General features: G+C 57.8%; 1 protein-coding gene across 1 annotated transcript in view; it reads left to right on the top strand.

Annotated features, from left to right (window-relative positions):
• Positions 1-6: 6 nt before the first annotated feature.
• The window catches only part of FAM78B (family with sequence similarity 78, member B), a 51,485-nt gene continuing 28,366 nt past the window's right edge, over positions 7-23,125 (top strand). The window contains exon 1 of the mRNA XM_005880495.2: positions 7-275. Within this exon, the coding sequence (XP_005880557.1) occupies positions 13-275 (263 nt within the window). The 5' untranslated portion in view covers positions 7-12. The remainder of the gene's footprint in view (positions 276-23,125) is intronic.

Genomic DNA, 23,125 nt, shown 5'->3' with positions numbered 1-23,125 from the left:
CCAGGGGGCAGGATGGGCTGCATCCAGAGCATCACCTGCAAGGCGCGGATCAGGCGCGAGAACATCGTGGTGTACGATGTGTGCGCCACCATCGACCAGTGCCCCACGCGCATCGAGGAGACCTCGCCCATCGTCCTGCGCTACAAGACCCCCTACTTCAAAGCCTCGGCCCGCGTGGTCATGCCCCCCATCCCCCGCCACGAGACCTGGGTGGTGGGCTGGATCCAGGCGTGCAACCAGATGGAGTTCTTCAACACCTACAGCGACCTGGGCATGTAAGCGACCGGCCGCGCGGGACGGGAGCGGGTCTCCCTCCGGCCCCGTCTCTGCTCCCACCCCGACCTCCTCCCAGCTCCTTCTCTCTGCTCTCCCCATCCTCTGTCTAAACCTTCCTCCCGCCTCCTCTTCCACCTCCCCCCTCCCTGCGCTTTTGTTTCAGTGACTGGGCGGGCGTAGGGAGGCTCCTCGCGAAGCAGTTTCTCGTGGTTTGCGTCTGACTCCCCGCGAATGCGAGGAGACGGTGCGGGGCGGAGAGAACGCGGCAAGGAGTGTTCGAGAGATGGGTGGGGGTGGCTGGCCAGTGCCCTGGGAGTTTCGGGGCGTCGTCTGTGGTTTGGGGGGCTTCCCAGGAAGAGTTTAGGGGGACCTGTGGAGAGAGAAGAGGAGTGGAGTGCGGGGGCGCATGGGCTGTGCCGCGCGTCCTTTGGCGAAGCAGGTCCTGGGCGTCCGAGCGGGACTGGGTGGTTCTGCCCATGTTCCTTTGACTGTTGAAATCCAGCCCTTCTCCCCCGGGCCAGGAAGCCTGGAGGCATTTCCATCTGGAATCGCAAATCCGGCAGAACCGCCTGCCTGGCTGGGCGCCCTCTGGATGAGCTCTGGGCAGCGGGAGCAGAGGCACCGGGTACGTCAGGCCGAGCAGGGCTGGTGGCCTGTGCGAGCGGCTCCTGCTGGTTCCGCACGCTGTGGCTGTGCGTTTTGTGCTCCATGGTCTTAACTTACTCCAGAACTTTCCTAATTGCGGCGCTGGGAGGGCTCCCACCGCTGAACCTGGGAGCTCTCCAATTCCTTTCAGCAGCGCAGCTCGGCGCGTGCCGGGTGCAGCGGCCGCCGGTGGAGACCCAGCCTCCAAGACTCCCTGGCCACCAGGGGCGGAACTGCAGGCTGGTGTGGTGGCGTCTAGGGTTCTCTTATTTACTAAATTTTCATAATTCCCCGCCAGCCTCCTTTCAGAAGCAGACTCTGAGCGGATGGCAGCTACAGAGGCTGCCTGCGTTCTACCGGCTGTTCCAGGGCAGGTCCAGGGCACCCTAATTAGCTTGCAGCCTATAGGGAACCACTTTTCTGGAAGTCAGCCTCATTTCACTTATTAATCCGAAACCCTAGAATCCCCAGGTTCATCCATGGAGTGTGGATATGGGTCAAGCCACCCTCCCGAAGCCGCTGCAGGCTCCCTGTTGCACTCCTAGCACGGCAGTTCACACTAGTTGGAGGTGCTAAAAGGAACGCTGACAGGTCGCCCGTCCTCCCCGAGAGAGTTTGCACTTTTCAAGCACAAACGCTCAGGGCAGGAGAAAGTGTGTCAGTGCTGGAGGTGTGTGAAGGCGGGCCCTTCATGCCTCCACTCTCCGTGTTCTCCCCAAAGGCGGCTGGATGAGAAATGGGGGACATATGATTTTGGGTGAATCACATCATTTAAAAACAGACACACCCTCAAAAGCATGATTATATTTGAATATATGTGTCTCTTAAAGCTGGTTTTTGTTTTATTTTGTTTTTTAGAAACCTGTTCTTTCCAACCAAGTCAGAGAAAGGCCCAGACAGGGCAAGGGTGCCCTCCCTTCTGCCTCCCGGCCTGGCCCTGAGGGCAGTGTAACCTTGATGGGGGCTGGGGGCAGTGATCGCAGCCTGGAGCCCCTGTAGAGGAGGCCAGAGGGACTGAACAGAAACAGCCTCAGGTTCCCGAGACCACACAGCCAGGACTCTTAGTTACCTTGATCTCTTAAGCCAGTGCCGGCAAACTCATTAGTCAACAGAGCCAAACATCAACAGGACAACGATTGAAATTTCTTTTGAGAGCCAAATTTTTTAAACTTAAACTATATAGGTAGGTACATTGTTATTAACTTAATTAGGGTACTCCTAAGGCTTGGGAAGAGCCACACTCAAGGGGCCAAAGAGCCGCATGTGGCTCGAGAGCCGCAGTTTGCCGACCATGGTCTTAAGCAAATCAAAGGCAAATACATAAAGAATTCTTCCCATAAAAGAAAGTGTATCCGACCTCAGGAGAAGTCCAGGTGAGATGTACAGACGTGGGAGTTGAACTTCCTGGACTCTGTGGGAGGGTGTGTCCATGCTGGAACTGACATTAACGGGCAGGGATTGGCGCCAGCGCTGAGGCTGAGGGGCACGGATTCCCTGACCTTTGCGGAGTTCTCACCTTCGGATTGGGGGAAGCTTTTGCCGTTAAATGGCTACTTTTGGCATTTTAAGATTGTTGGTTTTCAAGTTGTTGATGCAGGGGAGCAAGGACAGTCCCCGAGAAGTCATAAAGCCTGTTATTATGGATCTGTGTCCAGATCCCGCCCGCCTCTGTGTGGCTGCAGTAATTGCTCCGTTTAAGGCCACTTTGGAGCCCAGCTTTGATTGAACCAATTTCCACAAAATGCTGATGCCTGAAAACTTGGCCAGTGTCAACTTTTTAGTGGGAGCTCATATGACAGGAGTCGCTGCAGTCTGCTGGGTTTGATGTCCACTTCAGCCGGCACCTTGAGTGGAAAAACCCCGGCACCTGTGTGCAATCAGTGTGCTTGTTATTACACGAAGCATGATAGGACGAGAGGACTGCGTTTAGAAAGCTGCCTTTTCAATATTTGAAAAGTTGAGGAAATCCACAACTCAAAACAGCAAGAAAACTCTATTTATGGCTTAAAGAAAACATGAACTTTTGTGGTTTAAATTTTCAACATCTCCAAGAATAGGTTTCTGAAATAGTTGATGATCATGATGGTCGGAGCTTAACTTGAACTTGAAGTCAAGTGATGGCACTTGCTCGGATGATTCTGTAGAGGCAGGATGGGGAGGACTCGTGCACCCCGTTGTCTCTTGAAGAACCCTGCCGCTGCAGCCGTGGTGATGCGGGTCTCGTCGTTAGTGAGGAAGGGCCCCTGCTTTTCTCCACCCACCCATCAATAAATCCGTGTTTCCGAGGGCCTCCGGCGTTCTGGAGTCTGTGGGCAGCTTCCCTGCTCCTCAGTGTGAGAGGTGGGGGGATGCCGGAGAGGCTGGGCACCGGGCAGGGTTCTCTGGAGGTGTAAGGACTGGACTGGACTGGACTGGACAAGATTCCACTGGGCAAGGAAGACTGATTCTGAAGGGAAAACAGCAAATGCAAGGGAGGGGGCGGGGCTGGAGTGGAGCTTCCAAGTGGAGACTGTGGGAGAGGGGGTCCTAAGGGGGGCTGGGTGTGTGGGGGAAGTCCTTGGACATTGTGGTCTGGAAAAGACCAGGTCGAGGTGGGAGTATAGGAGGGATCCATGCCTTCAGACCTCTCGGGCACACGGGGCTTTCAGTAGGACATGGACCTTTATGATGGGAGTTTTGGATCATAGAGTCCAACCCAAGAGGTTTCCTGAGGGAGGTCTGAACAGAAATGGGGTCGTATGTCAAGGATGGAGGAGGGGAAGCTGAGGCCGATGGGGAGCCCATGTGCATCACTTTCTAGAGCTGGAGGGGAACGAACCCTCTGGTCAGCCCAGGCTGATGGTAGGAGGACGCTGGCCTGCAGGGAGCTTTAGGACTCAGGAGGTCCTCGCTCGCTCCCCTCCTTCAGCTCTGCCTGTCTCTCTAGTCTTCCCTCAGAGCCAGCGTCACTGAAGATCTGACTGTGCCCGCTCCCTCTGTCACCTGCTCCGTTCCACCCAGGCAGGTTTCCATTCATTCCAAACGGCTCTCACTCAGTTCGTCTGCCATGTCCATGTCGCCAAGTCCAGCAGCCTCTTTAGAGAGATGCTCACCTTCTCAGCAACATCCCCGTGGCTGACGGCTTCCTCGTCCCGCTCACTGCCTTCGGCGAGCTGCCGTGCTGTTTGTCCAGCTCCCCCCCCCCTCTCTCTCACCTGAAGAGGCAGCTCATCAGGACTCTGCTCGATCTACATGCTCCCTGGGAGATTTCTTTTTAAAATAAATACATATATTGATTTCAGAGAGGAAGGGAGGAGAGAGAGAGATAAACATCAATGATGAGAGAGAATCATTGATCAGCTGCCTCCTGCACGCCTCCTACTGAGGATCAAGCCCGTAACCCTGCAGCTTAGGGGTGTGTGTGTGTGTGTGTGTGTGTGTCTACCCAAAATTTCCTCTTGGCCGTCTGGGAGGCATCTCAAACTTTGCGAATTCAAACCTGAACCCTTGACCTCCACTACAGCGCCCACCCGGAATCCACATCAGTGTCAGCCTAGATATTCCCCACACCTTGGGTCCATGCTCCAGTCCTGCTGGCGTCTCCAGGGCAGCTCTGTCCGGCCACACTCCCTATGGCCCCCGGATGGCTCTGTCCGGCCACACTCCCTATGGCCCCCGGATGGCTCTGTCCGGCCACACTCCCTATGGCCACCGGGTAGCTCTGTCTGGCCATACTCCCTATGGCCACCGGGTAGCTCTGTTTGGCCACACTCCCTACAGCCACCCCTTCCATCTTAGGACACATCACCATCACTGTCCTGGCTCCAACAGAGGCTTTCTAACCAAACTCACTGCCTCCAGGTCCTCCCCCACAGCAGCCTGAGTGATGTTTTAAAGTTGTAAGTGCTACCACTTTTTGCTTAAGCCCTTTAATGACTTCCATGCACTTGGGTAAACGTTGAGGATGTCTCTCCACTCTCTGAGTTTCTGTCCCCAGGCCAGGCCAGCCTTTTCCCATTTCTCCACAGGGACCAACTTGTTCCCAACCCAGAACTCTTCATGGGCTGCTCTGTCTGAAATGCTCTCCTGGCCCACCCTCTTCTAGCAAATTCCAGCTCCCCCTCCAGGTCTCAGCAGTTAGCTCTGCAGAGAGCCTCTGCCTTCCCCATGTAGGGCTGTCCTTTCCCTCCACTATGTGCGGTCCACTTAGTGAGGGAATTGTGCACTGGTTTCCACCTGCCTCGGCTCCTGCAACATCAGCCCATTTCATTCTCGACGAACGAACAGTGCTGGGCCCGCAGCACAGGTTCAGGAAACATCTGATGAAGATAAATAAATGAGCCATTTGTCTGACCTCAGATAGTCTTTCTTCTCCCCCGAACCATGTCTCTCCTCGTGTTAGCTTTTCATCTGAAACCTGAGGCCGACCCCACACGCAGTGGAGGTCTGGACACTCCCGCCGCCGCCGCTCGGCACGCGGACAGATTCCCTCGCGGTGCTTCGTGCCATTTTGTTCCGCGTGGCCTCCTCGGCACAGGCTTCTGCCGTGTCCTCTGCCCCTGCGGGCCCCTGTGTAGCAGGAGCCAGGAATGGTGTTCAGCAAACACCGCGGCCACTCAGTCCCCAAGGAGACATGACATAGAAAGCCTGCCGTTGTCCTGCTCCGCCCGCATAACCCACTCGGACCTGAGCCAGGACTGTGGACGTGAGACTATGGCCATTGCTGAGATGCCCCCCTGCCCAGCCATCAGTGCCCCAAAGCCAACTCCCCGTGTTCCCAGCTGCCTGTGCATGCGGTGTGGCCATGGGCGGGCCCTTCGCTGCCCACCGAGATGCCTCCTGCGGGCATTTTGCTCTTGAGGCCCAGCTTGGCCTGTCTGTCCAGGGAGCCGGATGGGTGTCCAGGCCACTTGTGCCCATACCTGTCCCCCCAATCCCACTCCGCTCCCAGCCAGGGGCTCCTGATCAGGAAGTAGCCAGAGCTGGTCCTCACCAGAAACACTAGGGACCCCTGGTCTAGAGCCACAGATAGGAGCACAGGGTCCTGTCCCCAAGGAAGCCCTGAGTGCCCTTGACAACTGGCCTGACCCTGGGCCTGTAATCTCTCCATCTCCCAGGAAGGAGGGGGAGGAGGCAGATCTTGTCAGCATTAGCTGACTGCAGATAAAACACAACTCTGAGTCCCGAAGCGGGGTGGGGCGAGGAGACAAATGATGGAGAAAGAGTTCAGGGGGAAAATCAAGGGGGAGTTAGAAAGGACACGGGTTTGGAGAGCCTGGGATGCTAAGATCACTGCACAGCGCTGGGCGGGACGTGGGAGCAGGCAGAGGGTGTGGGCCGCAGGGTGTCTGTGACCTTCCCCATGGCAGCGAGGTCAGTGCTGTCCAGGCCGATCTGCAAGTGCTTCACGAAGTTCCAGATTAAGAAAGAGGGGCACCCGAGTGAGGACATACAGGGCCTGGTGAGGAAGGCAGGGCCTCAGGAACACACCCCCCAACCCCCACCCCCCACCCCTGCTTTCATGGCCCATCTGGCCCTCCCTGCGGCCCTGGAGCTGGATGCTGTTATTCTGCCCCTGTTATCGATGGGAGACTGAGGCTCGGGGAGGTCAGAGGATTGGCCTGAGGCCACACGTCCAGCGAGTGGCTGAGCTGGGATGCCTCTGGCCCCGTGTCCTGCCTGGCCCAGCGGTGACGGGACAGGTTAGCATTCCGTTCGTGTCAGGACACAGGCCTCCTGGTTAAGGTCCCTGCCATTGCTGGCCCAGCGTTTCCTTGGCGTTTGGGGAGACGCTCAGCTTTGTCCTCAGGACTCGAGTAGGTGATCCTGCCGCTCTCTCAACCAGGCACTTAGGTCCCCTGGCGAGAAAAGTTCCACGGACAACAGAGGGGCACTGTTTCTGTTGTGCGAACACGAACCGCAGGAAGTGGCTGTGATGAGACCAGAGGGAACCTGAAGTTAGCAGTCACAGAGCAGTGTGGTGGCCCCTCAGAGGCAGGGCCCACGGGTGCCAGGGCCCCTGGGAGGGCTGGAGTCCCCACCCCATGGCAGAGAGGCCCACAGTGCGGATGTCCCCACCAGGACAGAGCCATGGGTGAGTCCCCTGTCTCACGCACCCACATCACTGCGGTGCTGGGGTTGTGATGGTTCGTAAAGAGGGGTGTGCGTGTGCGGGTGCAGGGACTGTGTTCAGAGTCTGGGAGGTCCTGCCACGGGAAGGGGAACAAAATGACATTACAGGTGATGTGCGGGGAGCTTCCCCACGTGGCCGCGGGGACACCTTCAGTGCGGGATGGCTCATGGCGAGGTGGGGTGCCTCAGCTCAGGGACCCCCTGTGGCCTCATGTCAGCCCCAAGGGGCGGCCCCGGGCCCAGCGGACAGTCGACCAGCCCCTCAGGTGCTGCCTTGGGAGTTGTTCATCCCTCCGCTCAGCGCTCGGGAGGAGAAGAGGCCCCTGGGGAGGACCTGGCTCGGGATTCTCGCCCTGTCAGACCGTGTTGGCCGCGGGACCCTGCCGCTCAGGCGCTGGGAACCGAGCCAGCGGGTCGCGCTGACTGTGCCCGTTGAAGACACAGCCGCTGGCTCCCCAGCTCGGGGACATGAGTCCCAGTGCCCTCGCTGTGACCTTTGCAGGTCCCTTAACAATTCAGTGTCTCTCCTGCCTGCACGTGAATGGGCAGTAAGGTCTGTGCTGTTTCCTTCAAGAACCTCTGTGGAGGGCTCTCCTAACTGGAGTGCTGTGCACGTGCTGGAGGGCGACTGTGCCACCAGGGGGCGACGCTGGGTCAGCCTGGGGGAACCGGAGGGTGTGGTGGGGGCACAGAAGGAGGGGACAGGGACGGCTGTCTTCTGTCTTGAGTGTACTCGCGTGGGTGGTGGCTCCGCGTCCCAGCAGAAGCCACCCTCCAGGTCTGCTCCGAGCCGTGGTCCTGGGCGCAGTGAGAGCAGGAAACCGTGCTGTCTGTGCCAGGAAGTGTGGGGTTGGTTCCCAGCCTGGTGGACAGATGAGACCAGCACCACAAACAATTTGTGTCCGAAACGCTTTCTGATATATTCTCTATGGTGTGTTTTTAATAATACACATATTCACAATTTTGTCCCTTTATAAGGGGACCTCCCCTAATTAACCTCACAATAATCGTGAGACCTATTGAAGGCAACCGGTTTTCCCGTTTTAGATGAAATAACACGCTCAAGGTCGCTGGCAGGTACTGCTCGAATCAGGCCTGGCGTCCAGGCCCCCCGCCTCCTGCCCGAGTGCCCTCCTGTGCCACGGGCACGGTCAGCCAACCAGGACAGGAGCCGTGTACACTGAGCCCCTCTGGGTGGGTCAGCGCCCAGAGGCCTCTGAAGACAAGAGAGGGTAGATGAGGACACATCAACGTGTTCAACAAAAGCAAAGAGAAATTTCAGGCTGTCAGGTTAAAACAGAATAAATCAGGCCTGTGCCGCCTCGTGGGGTGACTGGCAGCCTGCCCCGGCTCCCTCTCCCGGGCCCTGACCTTTCCACGCTGGCTCGTGGGCCGAGCTGGGCAGCCGCGCAGAGGCTGTCAGGGTCTGACTAACGGGAGGCAGTAAATCAGCCTCATCAGCACACTGTGCAGGCCCTGGAGGGGCAGGCAGGCAGGGGGGGGCGGGGCGGCGGTGCCTGGGCACGCATAGTGGTGGGGACATGGGAACCACCAGAAACAGGCAGTGAGGAGTTGCTTTGCCCGGCCTTGAGGGTGGGGAGGTGTCAGGATCCAGGATGTGGGGGGCATGAGGCTTGAAGGGCATTCAGACGAGATCTCCTGAGAGGAGGCTGCCTCCTCTTCCTCCTCCTCCTAAGAGACCAGGCGGAGCCTCCATTAACGTGGCGGCCCCGCCCCGAGCCTTCGGGGCTCCAGACCAGATTCTCTGAGTGACTCAAATATTGGAGAATCTGTTTCAAACTTCCATGAACAGCCTTGACATTTTAAGGAAGGATGAAGATGTACGTGCCCCAACAGTAAACCCAGACTCCTGTTGAGGACGGCGGCCTGGCCTTCGGAGTCCAGAGCCTCTTTTTCTAGGACCAGAGTCCACCTTAAGGAACGGGCAGAAATTTGCTGACTGTCTCCCCAAGAGGCCACGAGCCCCTCGGTGACAATCATGACAATCGCAGCAGCATTTGCTGGGCACCTACTGGCTCTAAACCAGTGGTTCTCACCCTTCTGGCCCTTTAAATACAGTTCCTCATGTTGTGCAACCATAAGACAATCATGACAATCGCAGCAGCATTTGCTGGGCACCTACTGGCTCTAAACCAATGGTTCTCACCCTTCTGGCCCTTTAAATACAGTTCCTCATGTTGTGACCCAACCATAAAATTATTTTCGTTGCTACTTCATAACTGTAATGTTGCTACTGTTATGAATCGTCATGTAAATATCTGATATGCAGGATGGTCTTAGGCGACCCCTGTGAAAGGGTCGTTCGACCGCCAAAGGGGTCGCGACCCACAGGTTGAGAACCGCTGCTCTAAATGCTTCCCAGTCGCTGCCTGCGGAGCTGGTGCCCATCCCGTCCGTCCAGTCCCGAGTAAAGATGGCGAGACTGAGGCCGACAGGGGGGCAGCTTGCCCACTTTCCCAGCTAGTCAGTGACGGGCCAGGTTGGAAACCAGCATTCCAGGGACTCCCATGAGGTTATCCGCCACGTGGCAGGGGAGTGAATGCGTGCGAGAGTGGATGTCGCCCGCACGCTGGCTTTGTCCTCGCGAGGAGGCCTGGGAAACGGATTTCAGTCCCCCCTCACTTCCCAGCTGGTGTGCTTGGCTGGTCAGGACATGATGTCACTGAGCAGGGGTCATGGGTCAGACCCAGGGGACCATCCCCGCACCCGGATCAGCACTCTGCCCTTCCAGTGACCTTGAAAGTCGCTGCTACCAGATCCCAGTCACCCCAGAATCTAGATTTGAGAGCAGCTGGAAATGCACCTGGGGGCCAGCAGACTCACCCCGACTTGGGGGTTTGGGGCGGTGCCAGAAGTCATCCAGCCCAACTGCTCGTTTTATAGATGGGGGTGCTGAAGCCCAGAGAGGGCGGTGACCCACCAGTGAGGAGCAGGACAGGGCTCTGGCCCAGGCCCAGCGACGTCATAGCCGGTGATCTCCACTGCCGGCTGGCAGCACTGCACACTGGGCCGGCCGGGAGCCAGCGGCTCACTCCTGGGCCAAGGCCGGGGCCCCTGGTCTGTAGAGCAGTAAGCATGCATCCCCACCCTGTCTGGTGAGGGTCCACATCTGTGGGCAGAGGTGGCTGCCTGCACAGGGTGCAGCCTCCAGCACCCCAAGGGATGTCTCCACAGTTGCCGGAGCAACAAGACCAGCCTGTTCCCGGGGTTGGCAGGCCACAGGCCATGGTTTGCAAGTGAAAAAGGAGAGGGTCTCCCCAGAGAGGCCCATCACAGATGGCAGGGAACGGGAGGGCTTAACAGCTGAGGGAAGGGGATGTGGGACAAACTGGGGCTCACTCTGGGTCTGCAACATCCAGAGTCTCTTTCCTCCCCCTCCACCCCCCAGCTCAGGGGCTGTGCCGTACGTGGCCCCTGGCCCCTGCCCACAGACAGGCCAGGCAGCTCCATGCCCTGGCAGCTCGGCTAGAAACAGGATCCAAGTGTGTTAAAGTGACAGATTGTGAGGGGCCAGGGCCCTCCCGGCAGCAGGCTTAGCGGCGGCCCCGGGGGATGGAACAGACGGGGCTTCTGGGAGGGGCAGCCTAGCAGCCGGAGAGTGTTTCTATTGTGGTTTTCAGTTGGGTTCCTCTCGATATTCTTCTTTTACTTTTTGTGAACTTGAGGCGTTTTAGCGGAGAGTGGCCTGACTGCCACGCTGCTTCCCCTGCAGGAGGGGTGGGGGGCCAGGAGTTCAGGGGGCCGGCGCAGTTCGCTGTGCCCTGGCTGGATCGAGGGGAGGGGGGCCCCCACCAACAGCTAATCGGCAGACCCCTGAGATCTTCAAAGGACTGAGTTTATTTTAAAACAAGTCTGTGTTTGTAAATAACAACTCAATCCGACGAGTTTCGGTTCTTTATGAAAGCCTGTCATTTTTCTGAGAAGCACACTTCAGAATGGATGAGTCTCCGGGAGTGACCGGCCCGGCAGGCACAGTGTTGGGGCAGGGAGGGTGGGAGCTGCGCTGTCACTGTCGGCTGGGCCTCGGCTCCAGGCGGCCGAGGAGCTGTCCCTCCCTCGTGTCCCAGCAGATGTCCAAGCTGCATCTCCCCCACTGACGGTCAGGTGAGCCCCGGACGAACGTGAGATGCTCGGCGTTTTACACAAATCCTATCGCAGTTAAAGCCCGTTGACATTTACATGGTCCCTGTTTCCCTAAAGAAACAGGCCTTCAAAGAGCATGTAACTTGCCCAGACTCAGCACTAGGACCAGAATTTAACACCAGGGTCCCAGGACTCTCGACCTGCGCTTCCAGCCTCCACTGTTGTAGCTTCAGACTCCATTGTTGTAGGTCATCGCTTCCCCGGAAAGAGGGAAATTAGCCTCAGGGAAGGCTGAGGCCAGCAAATAACTGGAACATCTGATAAAACCATTGCCAGCGCTCTTGCCAAACTGCAAGCGTCTGAAAGGCATTTCACAATTCATCTGGAAGCCCAGAAAACACACTCTTAAAAAAATATCATCGAAGATTTGAGTGCGTGGTGTTAGCAGCTTTCTGGACCCCTGACCACTTGCCTTCAGCGATCGTGTGCGTGGAAGGTGTCCACGTGGCTGGGCATGGGCTGGAGAGACAGTGTTGTTGCTGTTGTCATTAAAAATGACCCCCAAACAGGAAGCATCCTACAGGGAAGCCTGGGCTTCACAGCCACCAGTCACCCAGAGCTCATCGCCCTGTGCTCGGTTACAAAGCCTGGTGTCCTCTGTCCCTGGGTTCAAACCCTGCCTCCGCCACGGACTCCCTGTGGCCTCAGGCAGCTTCCCCATCCCAGGCTGCTGGGCAGATGAGATGAGCTGACATGTATGAAGCGCTCAGAGCCGTGCCTGGTGCGTGGCGGGCACTTCCTGTTCAGGTTAAATTTTTTAAACAATGGATGAAGAAACAATGGCCAGGTATTCATTGTGTGCCTGGTACACACAAGGAGAGAGGCTGGGAAAACTTTGACACGTGAAGGAAACCTGGTGGGCCTGTCAGAGCCCTTTGCACAGCTGACCGACCAGCTGGTGTTTATTCGGCACTTGGGGGCTGGGCATTGTGCTGGGACACCATGGGCCGGCTGGCCAGGGAGGCCCACCCCAGGAGGGGAGCCCCAGAGACTCGTGAAGCACTCTTGAGGAGCCCATGTCGCCTTTGCATCCAGCCTGCTCCAGCTTCCTAAGCGTGCTTAGGGATTCTGTGTTGCTCGTCCTGGGACCCTGTTCCTAGGGAAGGTCTGGCCTGAGCTGGCAGCAACCGCGGGATGTCCCCTCCGTCCTGCTCCCTGGTCTCAGCTTCCTTTACCTCCAAAAGGACAGCGTTCCAAAAAGAGACGGCAGCGGTCACTCTCCACAAGCCGAGGGCTGTTCTGATCGCCCTCACCGCACACAGCCCTCCCCATGCTGGTGTGAGTGCATCTCCCGTCCCCGTGTCCGTGCAGCACCCACTGAGCGGCACTGTGTTCCTCCGTGGCCGCCTCTCCGGCGAGGTCCTCTCTGACCAGCTCCTAGATCTGGCCCTGCCTGAACCCAGGCAGCTGAGACCCAGGCCCGGAGCTCAAGCCCTGGAATTCGGTTAGGAGCTCAGAATTTCTAGGAACTCGATGGCTTCGTGTGTGCGCTCGGTGACTGAGGCGAGACCAGTGGAGAGATTGGGGGTCATGGCCACAAAGTGGTAAAGGGAGCTGCGCACCGAGGAGGGCGGAGGACCCAGAGCTCCGAAAGGGAGTCAGGGTATCCGGGCCCCAGCGGCCAGAGGACGCGGAATGCCCAGGCCGAGAGGTGGAGGGAGATGCCCGCGGGACCCCTCAAGGTTCGCCCACTTTGCCCTCCAGTTGGCCTTCTGGGTTCTGAATTTGAGCATCGGCTTAATAAGCCACCCCCAACCCAACGATCGATCCTTTTAACTCAGAGGCAGAAGCAGCGACTCAGTAGGATCCTAAGTACATATCATCTTTGGGGTCCCGGACGCCATCAAACCCTGAATGGGGAAGGTAGACACTGGCCCTGAGGTCAAAGCCGTTTCAGCAAAATGGCTTGAGCAGTTCCAGAGACGTCAGGCGGAGCCCTGTCCTCGAAGCTCTGGGCCTCCTGAGCCGTGTCAGTGGCCGCCGTCCTCTCGGTTCACAGAAGTGGGGGGCGCTTTGCTCCTCACCGCAGCTGAGAGCAAGGAGGGGCCACGCTGCTTCTCTGGCAAATGAAGAAACCAGACTCGGGAGCCCGTGACGGGTCCGAGGCCAGAGGTGCAGACAGACAGAGTGTGTTCTGACCCTTGTCCACTCCGCCCACTTCCCCAGCCCCTGGCCTCTGGGTCCTGAGTTTGAGCTTCTGTTTCATGTGCAGCCACCGGAGAAAGAGCCACCTTCCTGCGGGAACCTGCAGGGATGGCCCACGGGTGCCGGAGCTGTGTCCGACCTGAGTTTGTCTTTGGTCGGGAACAGACACAGCTGGTCATTCTGCTGACTCTCCCTAAGATAAGGCTTGTGGCCTCTCACGTCAGGGAGCCGCTGGGCGGGAATTGGGGGAAATGCCTGGCTTAGCTCTCCCCCTCCACGCAGCCCAGAGCAGGTGAGCGTCCCCTGCCTCGAGGGCCCTTCTCCCCCCCACCCCCCACCCCGGGGCCCATGGAGAAGCCCTTTCCCTTGGTGAGTGTGAGCGACGTGCCAACCTGCAGGCGCCAGAGGTGCTCGGACAGGTGGGGAGTGAGGCGGGCGGGCGGGAGAATTTCTAAGATGCGCACGCCTGTCTTGGTTCCATGTTTAGAGACCTCTGACTTGGAAAGGCGAACACGAAAGAAACAACCTTGATGGAAAATGTAAGATGAGTCAGGAGTGGGGGTTTCTGCAGACCATGCCCTCGCGGGGCTGTGGGTGGCAGATGGGGCTTGCTCTCTTGTCCCAGGGCTGTTCGTTCAGGTGGCACATCCTTCATTTGCTTTGACGAGAATGGACTCACCCCAGCTTGAGGGCACCCGCCACCTGTCTTCTCTGGCAGAGTTTGAGAATCGAGGAACCCAGGGCTGAAGTGTGCTTTTTAAATGGTATCAAGCATAGAAGGTGGTGTCAGGTCCCCCCAAAGCCCACCCCATCGCTGGCTTTTTCAAAGAAACCCAAATCACTCTTTCACAGGCAGGAGGCTGGACGAGGGCCGCGTCTTTTGTGGAAAGATGAATGAATGGCCCTGGCTGGTTTGGCTCAGTGGGTGGAGTGTTGGCTGGCGGACCAAAAGGTCCTGGGTTCAATTCCGGTCAAGGGCATGTACCTTGGTTGCAGGCTCCATCACGGCCCAAGCCTAGAGCTCGTGCAGGAGGCAACCAATCGATGTGTCTCTCTCACGTTGATGTTTCTCTCTGTCTTTCCCTCTCTCTTCCACTCTCCCTAAAAATCAATGGAAATATATCCTCAGGTGAGGATTAACAAAACAAACAACAACAAAAAGAAAGATGAATGAATCGAGGGAGAAGGCTGGCCCAGGTCCCCGGTGGGAAGCGGGAGGGCGGCCTCCACAGGTCACCGTCCACCTGGGCTCGGTACTGCGTGGGCTTCGTCCCCTTTGCAGCTGGAGATTTGCCCTGAGGGAAATCGGCGTCACCTTGTTACCGAGAAGCTAGCTGGGGTCGGGAGAAAAGCAGCCCCCATGCCCTGTCTGTCAAGAGCCAGTGCGGCTGGGAATGAATGGGAGACCACTCTCTGCCCCTCTCCGCCTCGTTCGCTCTGGTTCTTCTGCTCCGTCAGGGAGACCGCCAGCTGCTCCTCCGTCCCTGCCTCCCGCCGCCCTCACCCTCGGAATGGAGCTCATCCTTTAGGAAATGCGTAATGTTCACGGGCCTCCCTTCCCTAGAGGCAGCTGAAGGGTGCCTGTGCTCCCGAGTTCAATCTGTCTCTTCCATTTTTTACAAATGCATCGCCATCTGTTGATTTTATTCCTGTGACACCCACATGAAGATCATTCATAAAGAGGATTGCCGCGCCTGCCCCTCCTTCCCACAGCTTTTCCCACACCCGAGTGCTGGAGCGCGCGTGGACCTGGGAAATAAATCTCAATCAGCCTCTCTCTCTCTCCTCTCTCTCTCTCTCTCTCTCTCTCTCTCTCTCTCTCTCTCTATCTCCCCCCCCCCCCCCCCCCCCACCCCCCGATGCACGTGCATTTGATGGGCTGTCGGGCAGTTTTGAGCTCTGGTGTTTATTTCCTGAATAATTAGAAGTAGGCAGCCCACCCCTTTGTCCTTTGGGAACCCTGGTGACTAGACTGACCCACTTTGGGTCGGGATTTCATTGGTGCCTTTGTCAGCTATTTTGCTGCCTCATCATCACTCCCTCCCTGATGAACTCTCCTTCCTTTTTAATTCCCATCAAAGATAAGTTAACCGTCCTGTCTCACCTGCCCTCCCAGGGCAACCGTTTCCTCCCACCTCGCCCACCCACCCTTCGAGGTCTGTAGGTGAGGACTACGGGACGCCCTGTGCCCCACCAGGTTTGGCACAGGCCTGGCAAGTGAGGGAGGGCTCCCGCCACGGTTCTTGTCGGTGCCTGTAGCACGTGTGGCCTGTCCTCTCGCCTGCGCTGTCCTCCTCCAGCTCCTCCTCAGTGCAGCCTCCGCTTCTCACACCTGCACCATTGCCAGGGCCCCCCAACTGGCCTCCTGCCCCCCGAATCCACCCTCCCCTGATGCCTCAGTCAGAGAGGGCATTTCAGAACACAGGTCCGATCACGTCAACCTCCTCCTCAAAAGCCACCGAGGCTCACACTCCAGCAAGGAGCCCAACCTCCGGTGCCCTGGCCCGCGCCCCCTACGCCCCCACCCCTCGCCGAGGAGCCAGGGGCATCCCTCACCTGTCTCACCTGCCAGTCCCCTCCATGCCTCAGCGCACGGCCGGGGTCACCCTGCCTTCTCCCCAGAGAGCCTCCCCGGTGCCTCCTCCATCTGGGCCACATGTCCCAGCCTCTACCACATATAGTACCTACCACTCTGTGAGCCCGAATATTCCATGTCTGAGCGCATTGAGTCCTCACAGCAGCCCTATGCGCCAGGCACTTTCCTGTGATGGCCGCTTGCAGGTGACGGAATTGAGACAGTGAACCTGTTCCAAGCCCAGCTCTCCAGAGTGGAACCCAAATGATCTGGCCCAGAGACAACAGGCAGAACCCCGGGCTCTGTGGCCTCGTGTGTGGTTGCCCAGACCACGGCCCTCCCTGGACGGAGCTCCTGGACTGAGCGCCCTGGGCCACGGCGCCTGATCCTGGGCTGTCACGGCCCTGATCCTTGGCGGGCACAGCGCCTCTCCCGGCCTTTCCGTTGGTCCCCGTGCTGGACCTGTGCACTCGGCAGACCTCAGACTCACTGGCCTGTGCTGATGCCACAGAAGCAGGCCCAGCGCTTCTCCGAGCTGGAGCCCAGGGTCAGGGGCGCAAGGCGGGGCTGCAGCCTGGGGAACGTATCCTTCAAGCTTAGACACAACCTAAAGTAATGGCAGGGCTCCTCGAGTCACAAAGCCTTTCTGTTTTATGGAGCGTCCTGATGTGAAAAGCCCCCTCTTTTTGAAGCTGGACCCCAGCCCCTTGAAGAGAGGGACCAGGTGCCCCCCACTCAGCGAGGGCCTCCCTGGAGTTCCAGGGTCCACCAGCGGCTCTTGGGTGAGACGCTCAGCCCTCCGTTCCCCACGGTGCAGCCAGGAGGTGCTGGGCGCGGGCGCCGGCAGAAAACCTGCTCCCAAAGGAAGAGTGAGGGAGAGGGCCTCTTTGTCCTTTCCGGAGCCAGCAGCGCCCCTCGTCCCAGCAAGATCCTGACTTGATAAAGAGCCCACGATATCCCCCAGGGCTGCCACCAAATTCCCAGCTCTGCTGGTGACCTCAGCCCGGCCCTAGAGGCTGTCCCCGGCCCCCGAGGGCACAGACGGGACAGTGGGCAGCCCTGCAAACTGCTCCGACTGCTTCTGTCCCCGGTCACCGAGGGAAGCCAGCAGATTCCAGGGGCCCGTGTCATCACACCCGGGAGCAGGCGTTGCAGCTCAGGCCGCCGCTTATCTGACAACCTTTGGGCGGCAACGCCCGGACCGGCTCACATAGCTCCATGGTCGGCAAACCGCAGCTCGAGAGCCACATGCAGCTCTTTGGCCCCTTGAGTGTGGCTCTTCCACAAAATACCGCGTGCGGGCGCGCGCGTACAGTGCAATTGAAACTTCGTGGCCCATGTGCAGAAGTCGGCATTTTGTGGAAGAGCCAGTATTTTGTGGAAGAGCCACACTCAAGGGGCCAAAGAGCCGCATGTGGCTCGCGAGCCGTGGTTTGCCGAGCGCCATTTGCCGACCACTGACATAGCTGGTGCAGTATAGGGAGGCTTTCACAGTGGCTCCTTCACAGAAAACGCTGGGAGCAAGCGGCTTTGGAACATGGCGCCTTCATCCCAACACGAGGGGCAGAACAGTTTGACAACAAGTGCAGAATCATGGGGCGAGGGACACCTCCCCTGCCACCTCACCTTATGGTGGGATGCGGGGAAGGCCACTCCCTGTGCACACACCTGTTACATGCCAACATCTCATTTAATCCTCAGTAGTTCCCCTACATCGTGGCCGTATGCTCCCATTGGACCGATGAGGAGCTGCAGCAGGAAGTTCAGTGACGTGGCCACAGTCACACCATCACCTGCAGCGACAGGTATGAGCCCAGGCCGGGTGGGTCGACTGTGTGTCACAGTCCTCACACCGAGTGCTGGGGGTGTAACAGTGAGAGCCGGGACACCGTCACCGTCCAGTTATCCGTGCAAACTGCGCAGTCCCCGTGTCACACGACAGTAATGACGTCACACTTAATTGTAGGTTTTGCACGGCTGCTGCGTGCCAGTCCTCATAGCCGGCTCTTACAGTACAGGCACCTGTGAGCAAATGTTAACAATTGGACAGAATTGGACGCAGGCGAGCGGGCGTGGCCTTCCTGGTTTCCGGCCTGGTGGAAGCAGGCGTCTTTCTCAGGTGGCGTCAGAGCGAGAGTGACACGCGTGAGCCTGTCACTGCGGCGTAGGCCCAGGTCCCTGCTGCTGGTGACCTCATCTGCTCCGGGGCAGCGGGCTTTTCCAGGTGGCATCTCCCGTCCAGACAGCCCTGTGCCGAGGTCAGAACCAGGCCCTGCGTGAGCACAGCTCACAGCCTGGTTCCCATCGGACACACAGACTGCACGATCCATTAGGAGCTCGCTCAGCATCGCTAGGTCACCCAGCCTCCCCGGGCCCCAGGGAACTCATGCACTTTATTCAGTTGTCCCCGTTCTTCCTCACTGAGCCCAGTCTGTCCGGTGCCCATCTCTCCGTCAACCACAGGAGCCCCAGGCTGCCCCTCAGGTACTAGAAGTGCCAGGTCCCTTCCTCGCCTCCGGCTTCCTCAGCCCCACCAGCCAGCCTCTCCGGCGGAGGGTGGGTGTAGGGACAGGGACTCAAATGCTCAAGAAGAAGGGCATCAGTCTGCCAAGCCCCGCCCCTCCTCAGCCGGCGGCCCCTCTGCTCTGGGGAGTTCAGGGACTGAGGCCTGGTGTGGACTTCCCAGCACAGTGTTCCCGTCAGCGGATAGCGCTCTCCTGGGGCCCCTTCCTGGCCTCAGCACAGTGCTGTGAGGAAGGAGACCGACCTTGACACTGGTTGGTGTCAGCCAAGCCACCGTCTCTCAGGAGGGTTCAATTACCCACTTCGGGGGGGGGGGGCAGGAGGGGGGGCTGTTCCTGTCCAGACGCCCTTCCCAGCATGGCGGGCGGGCTGCTTCCCTCCTGCAACAGTCTGCCCTGCCCCGGGCTCCAGGCATCGCCTCCCACTGTTTCGTTGGGTTTGGAGGGAAAGCACCCTGGCCCAGCAGGGGGTGGTCGTCCTACCTGGACCCACATCCGTGTCACCGGGACATCTGCCGGGTTTCATAATAGCACCGCCGGTCGGATCTGTCTGGGGCTTCTGAGCTGCGAGGTGTCAGGTGTGCAGAGGGACACAGGCTGAGAGGAAGAGCACGGGACTCAGGGAACCTGGGGTTTGGGCCCATTTCTGCCATTAAATGGCCACCTGCCTTGTTTGGGCCTCAGTTTCTTCATCTGAGTCATGGGGTTAATAGTGGCTTTTACATTCATTCGGGGCTTCTCAGCAGCAGCACTATTGACATTTTGGCCCAGACAGTTAATTCTTTGCTGGAAGAGGCGGCGGGGCTGGCCTGGGCATTGCAGCACATTTAGCAGCGTGCCAGGCTCTGCCCACTAGATGCCAGTGACATCTCCCGGTGTGACAACCAGGCGTGTCCCAGACATCGCCCAGTGTCTCCTGGGGCAGAATTGTGCCCCCCCTTTCCCCTCCCCCCCCCCATTGAGAACCACCGCATAACTCGCAGAGTTGTTAAATGACAGTGTGTGTGCAAATATCGGACGTCACGGTCGCTCTCACCATCCTGTATAGCCTTTGGTCTTTTCTGACCTGACTGATTATGTGGAAGCAGAAAGGAAGCAGTGCATTCCATACCTGGCCCAGCAGGTGGCCTGCTGTCTGTGCTCCGCTTCCTGCAAGTCAAGTAAGTTCCCTCTCCTGGCGCGCTTCACCTGCTGTGCGAAGTGAGAGCCAGAAAGGCGATAAGTTCTGGTATGAGGGACATTTAAGCACAGAAACTACTGGAATGCAGAGTGTACATGCCCGGACCAGAAAGAGGTGCTCAGGTAGCATCGAGCAAGCGCTTCCCGGCAGAGGTGATGTTTGGGATGGGCCCTGAGGGTTGACGAGGATCTCGGTAGCAGACACTGGACAGCATAGCCTCCAGGTGGTCTAAGCAGAGGGTGCAGTGTGATCAGTAGGATTAGAGGAAGAGGTAGCAGGAGGCAACTGAATATCAGGTTTGTGAGTTGTCCTTACCGTCGACGGCAGTGGGAGCCGTGGAAGGCTGCTGAGCATGGGGTGCCATGGTCAGGGCTGTGTTTAAGGAGCTGTTTGGCAGTAGTTTCTGGAATGAATTGGCGTAAAGCAGGGGTGGGCAACCCCTGGCACGCGTGCCAAACATGGCACGCCAGTAACTTTTGCTGGCACGCGAAACCCTCTCTTATAATCTTCCATTTACAATTATGAATCTTTGTTCTCAGTGATGAATTTTGTTAAGTCTCGTAATAGGAGTAGCCTGACGGATGAAAGTAGTAGCTCGTGCATATCTCTGAAGGTCACGAAATATAAACCTGATGTAAAATCTCTGTCATCAGTGATGCAGCAGCAAAAGTCCCACTGATAATATCGAACGGAGCCATAAAGTTTTCTGTCGGACTATCAGTGTACATGTATACATTAAAAAATAAATGTATTTTTCATCATCATATACTATGTTTTTGTCGCTTGAATGAATTTTATTATTTCTTCAAGGTTCTTCACATACGTACACCTTAAGAGATATCAAGTAGGCGTAACATGTTCTCAAAAAATTAGGGCTGGCACGGGGAAGAATTTTGAGTCAGAGATTTTGCTGGTTTTGGCACGCACTCACAAAAAGGTTGCCCACCCCTGGCATAAGGAGAGGCCACATACAAGATGACAGGGACCTGAACTGCCGTGACGGGTGTGTGGGTGTAGGAGATAGTGCAGGAGAAAGTGCAGCGGGAGGAGCAACAGGACTTGGCAGGAGGACGAAAGTTGTCCATCTGTATCCCCAAGAAAGAGGTTTCCATTCGGACGGGAAGAGACAAGCCGAAGCCAGGAGCCGGGACTGTGGGCACGGGAGAGGGGCCAGGGAAAGCATCACACTTGGGGCTTTTCCAGATGCTCCCACATCCGTGCCTGCAGCGGTCCCACGCTTCCTGTGGGAAAAGGCGCTCGATGGTTTGCTCAGTGCATTGTTTGTTCAGCGGAGCTGGCTTCTCAAGCCCATTTATCCTTTTCCAGTGATGAGTTAGTTATGTGGCCCTCAGAGATAGCGTGCGTTGGAAAACAGAAGGGCCACTCGGCCCGAGGCCTTCATCCATGCAATGTGCCTCCTCTGAGTTTGGAATTGGCGAAGTTGACAGCAGGAGAACTGCAGAGCTTATGCCGAATGCTGGCTTTCCTGATGGTCTAACAGTACACGGGGTGCTCTAGGTCCGTAGACCCAGGAGCAATCCAGGCAGGGACCTTGAGCCCCACTGCTGCAGCTGGGCCTCCCCCCACACACACTCATATCCCGGGGGTTGGGGGGGCGGAGCCTGGACTCGCCTGGCTGAGCAGGTGTCCCATGTTCCTGCTCCCACGAAAGCCAGTGCCCCACCAGCCTTCACAGCGTGTCCTTTCCGCAGGTGGCCGGCTTTGGTGTATTTTCCTCCCATGAAACTGCTCCCCGCCCCCCCATTACTTCATTCCAGCTCCGTCTGCAGTTCTGATGTTGAGATCTTTAAATGCGTCTAAGAGAGGCCCATCAGTGATGGCTCCCAAGATACCCATCATCCCCCACCACACAGACTTAGTCATTATTGTTTATCGGCTAAGCAGCCAGAGGATCTGCAGCGGTCCCACGCGCTTCCTGTGGGAAAGGGCGCTCGATGGTTTGATCAGTGCATTGTTTGTTCAGCGGAGCTGGCTTCTCAAGCCCATTTATCCTTTTCCAGTGATGAGTTAGTTATGTGGCCCTCAGAGATAGCGTGCGTTGGAAAACAGAAGGGCCACTCGGCCCGAGGCCTTCATCCATGCAATGTGCCTCCTCTGAGTTTGGAATTGGCGAAGTTGACAGCAGGAGGAGAACTGCAGAGCTTATGCCGAATGCTGGCTTTCCTGATGGTCTAACAGTACACGGGGTGCTCTAGGTCCGTAGACCCAGGAGCAATCCAGGCAGGGACCTTGAGCCCCACTGCTGCAGCTGGGCCTCCCCCCACACACACTCATATCCCGGGGGTTGGGGGGGCGGAGCCTGGACTCGCCTGGCTGAGCAGGTGTCCCATGTTCCTGCTCCCACGAAAGCCAGTGCCCCACCAGCCTTCACAGTGTGTCCCCTCCACAGGTGCCTGGCTTTGGTGTATTTTCCTCCCATGAAACTGCTCCCCGCCCCCCATTACTTCATTCCAGCTCCGTCTGCAGTTCTGATGTTGAGATCTTTAAATGCGTCTAAGAGAGGCCCATCAGTGATGGCTCCCAAGATACCCATCATCCCCCACCACACAGACTTAGTCATTATTGTTTATCGGCTAAGCAGCCAGAGGATGCTCGCTGCATCTGTGGGTCTGCCACAGGGAAGGTGGTCCTGCCTCGGCCACTGCCCCTCAGGCCCTCAGCCCCTCAGCCCTGAGCCGGTTTTCTCTCAGGGCAGTGGGTGGACAGTCCCAGGGACCAGGCCTCCTGGCTCACATGCTGGTGGTAGGATTCAGCTGAGATGCTCCCCTCTGGCCTCCCGCTGTTACCGACAGAGGTTCATGTGTGTAGCTTTTCACAATTGAGCAAGCGTTTTCCTTACATCAGCCCCGTGAGCTGTCGCGATGGACATGAGCACAAGTGCTGACCCCCTGCTTATCCGCACTGGGTGCAGAGAGGTGTGGCCGCGTCCGAGGCCGCACAGCTCCTGGGTGCCCGTGCAGGACCAGCCCCCCGCTGGCTGTCGGTCGTCCAGGCTCCAGCCCCTGGCGACTCTGTCACGGCCCTTTGCTTCCTTCCTCTGCTCCAGTCCTCGCTCCTGGAGTGAAGGAGAAGGGAGGGAGGAGCACAGTAAGAGAAGGAGGCGCCGATAAAGTAATGAGGAACAGATCGGATAGATAACTGAAAGGGAGGACCTGAGAGAGTTGAAATGCGGAGAAGAAAAGCTTGGCTCCTGTTAGCAGGTATAATTAGGGTGACAAAATGAGGCACACCTGTGTCTCAGTGTCCACATGTCCTTCAGTTCCTGTGCCCCGGTGCACAGATTCGTGCACATTGAAAGGACATTAATTAGAAGGTGGCTGGCGGGGTGGGACTGGGTGAGACGGGCTGGACATGCCCTGGAGCCAACCTCCCACGGCCCTTCCCCAGCCAGCTGCACCTGGGGAAAGTGCCACAGCTCGAAGGCTGTCTCTGGCAGGTGGGGCTTGGCTTTTGGGGATCAGGCCAAAACCAGCTCTCCGACATCCC

Source organism: Myotis brandtii, unplaced genomic scaffold (assembly GCF_000412655.1).
Source record: "Myotis brandtii unplaced genomic scaffold, ASM41265v1 scaffold64, whole genome shotgun sequence".
NCBI lineage: Eukaryota > Metazoa > Chordata > Mammalia > Chiroptera > Vespertilionidae > Myotis > Myotis brandtii.
The sequence above is the reverse complement of the archived record's forward strand: the minus strand, read 5'-3'. Positions and strand labels throughout refer to the sequence as shown.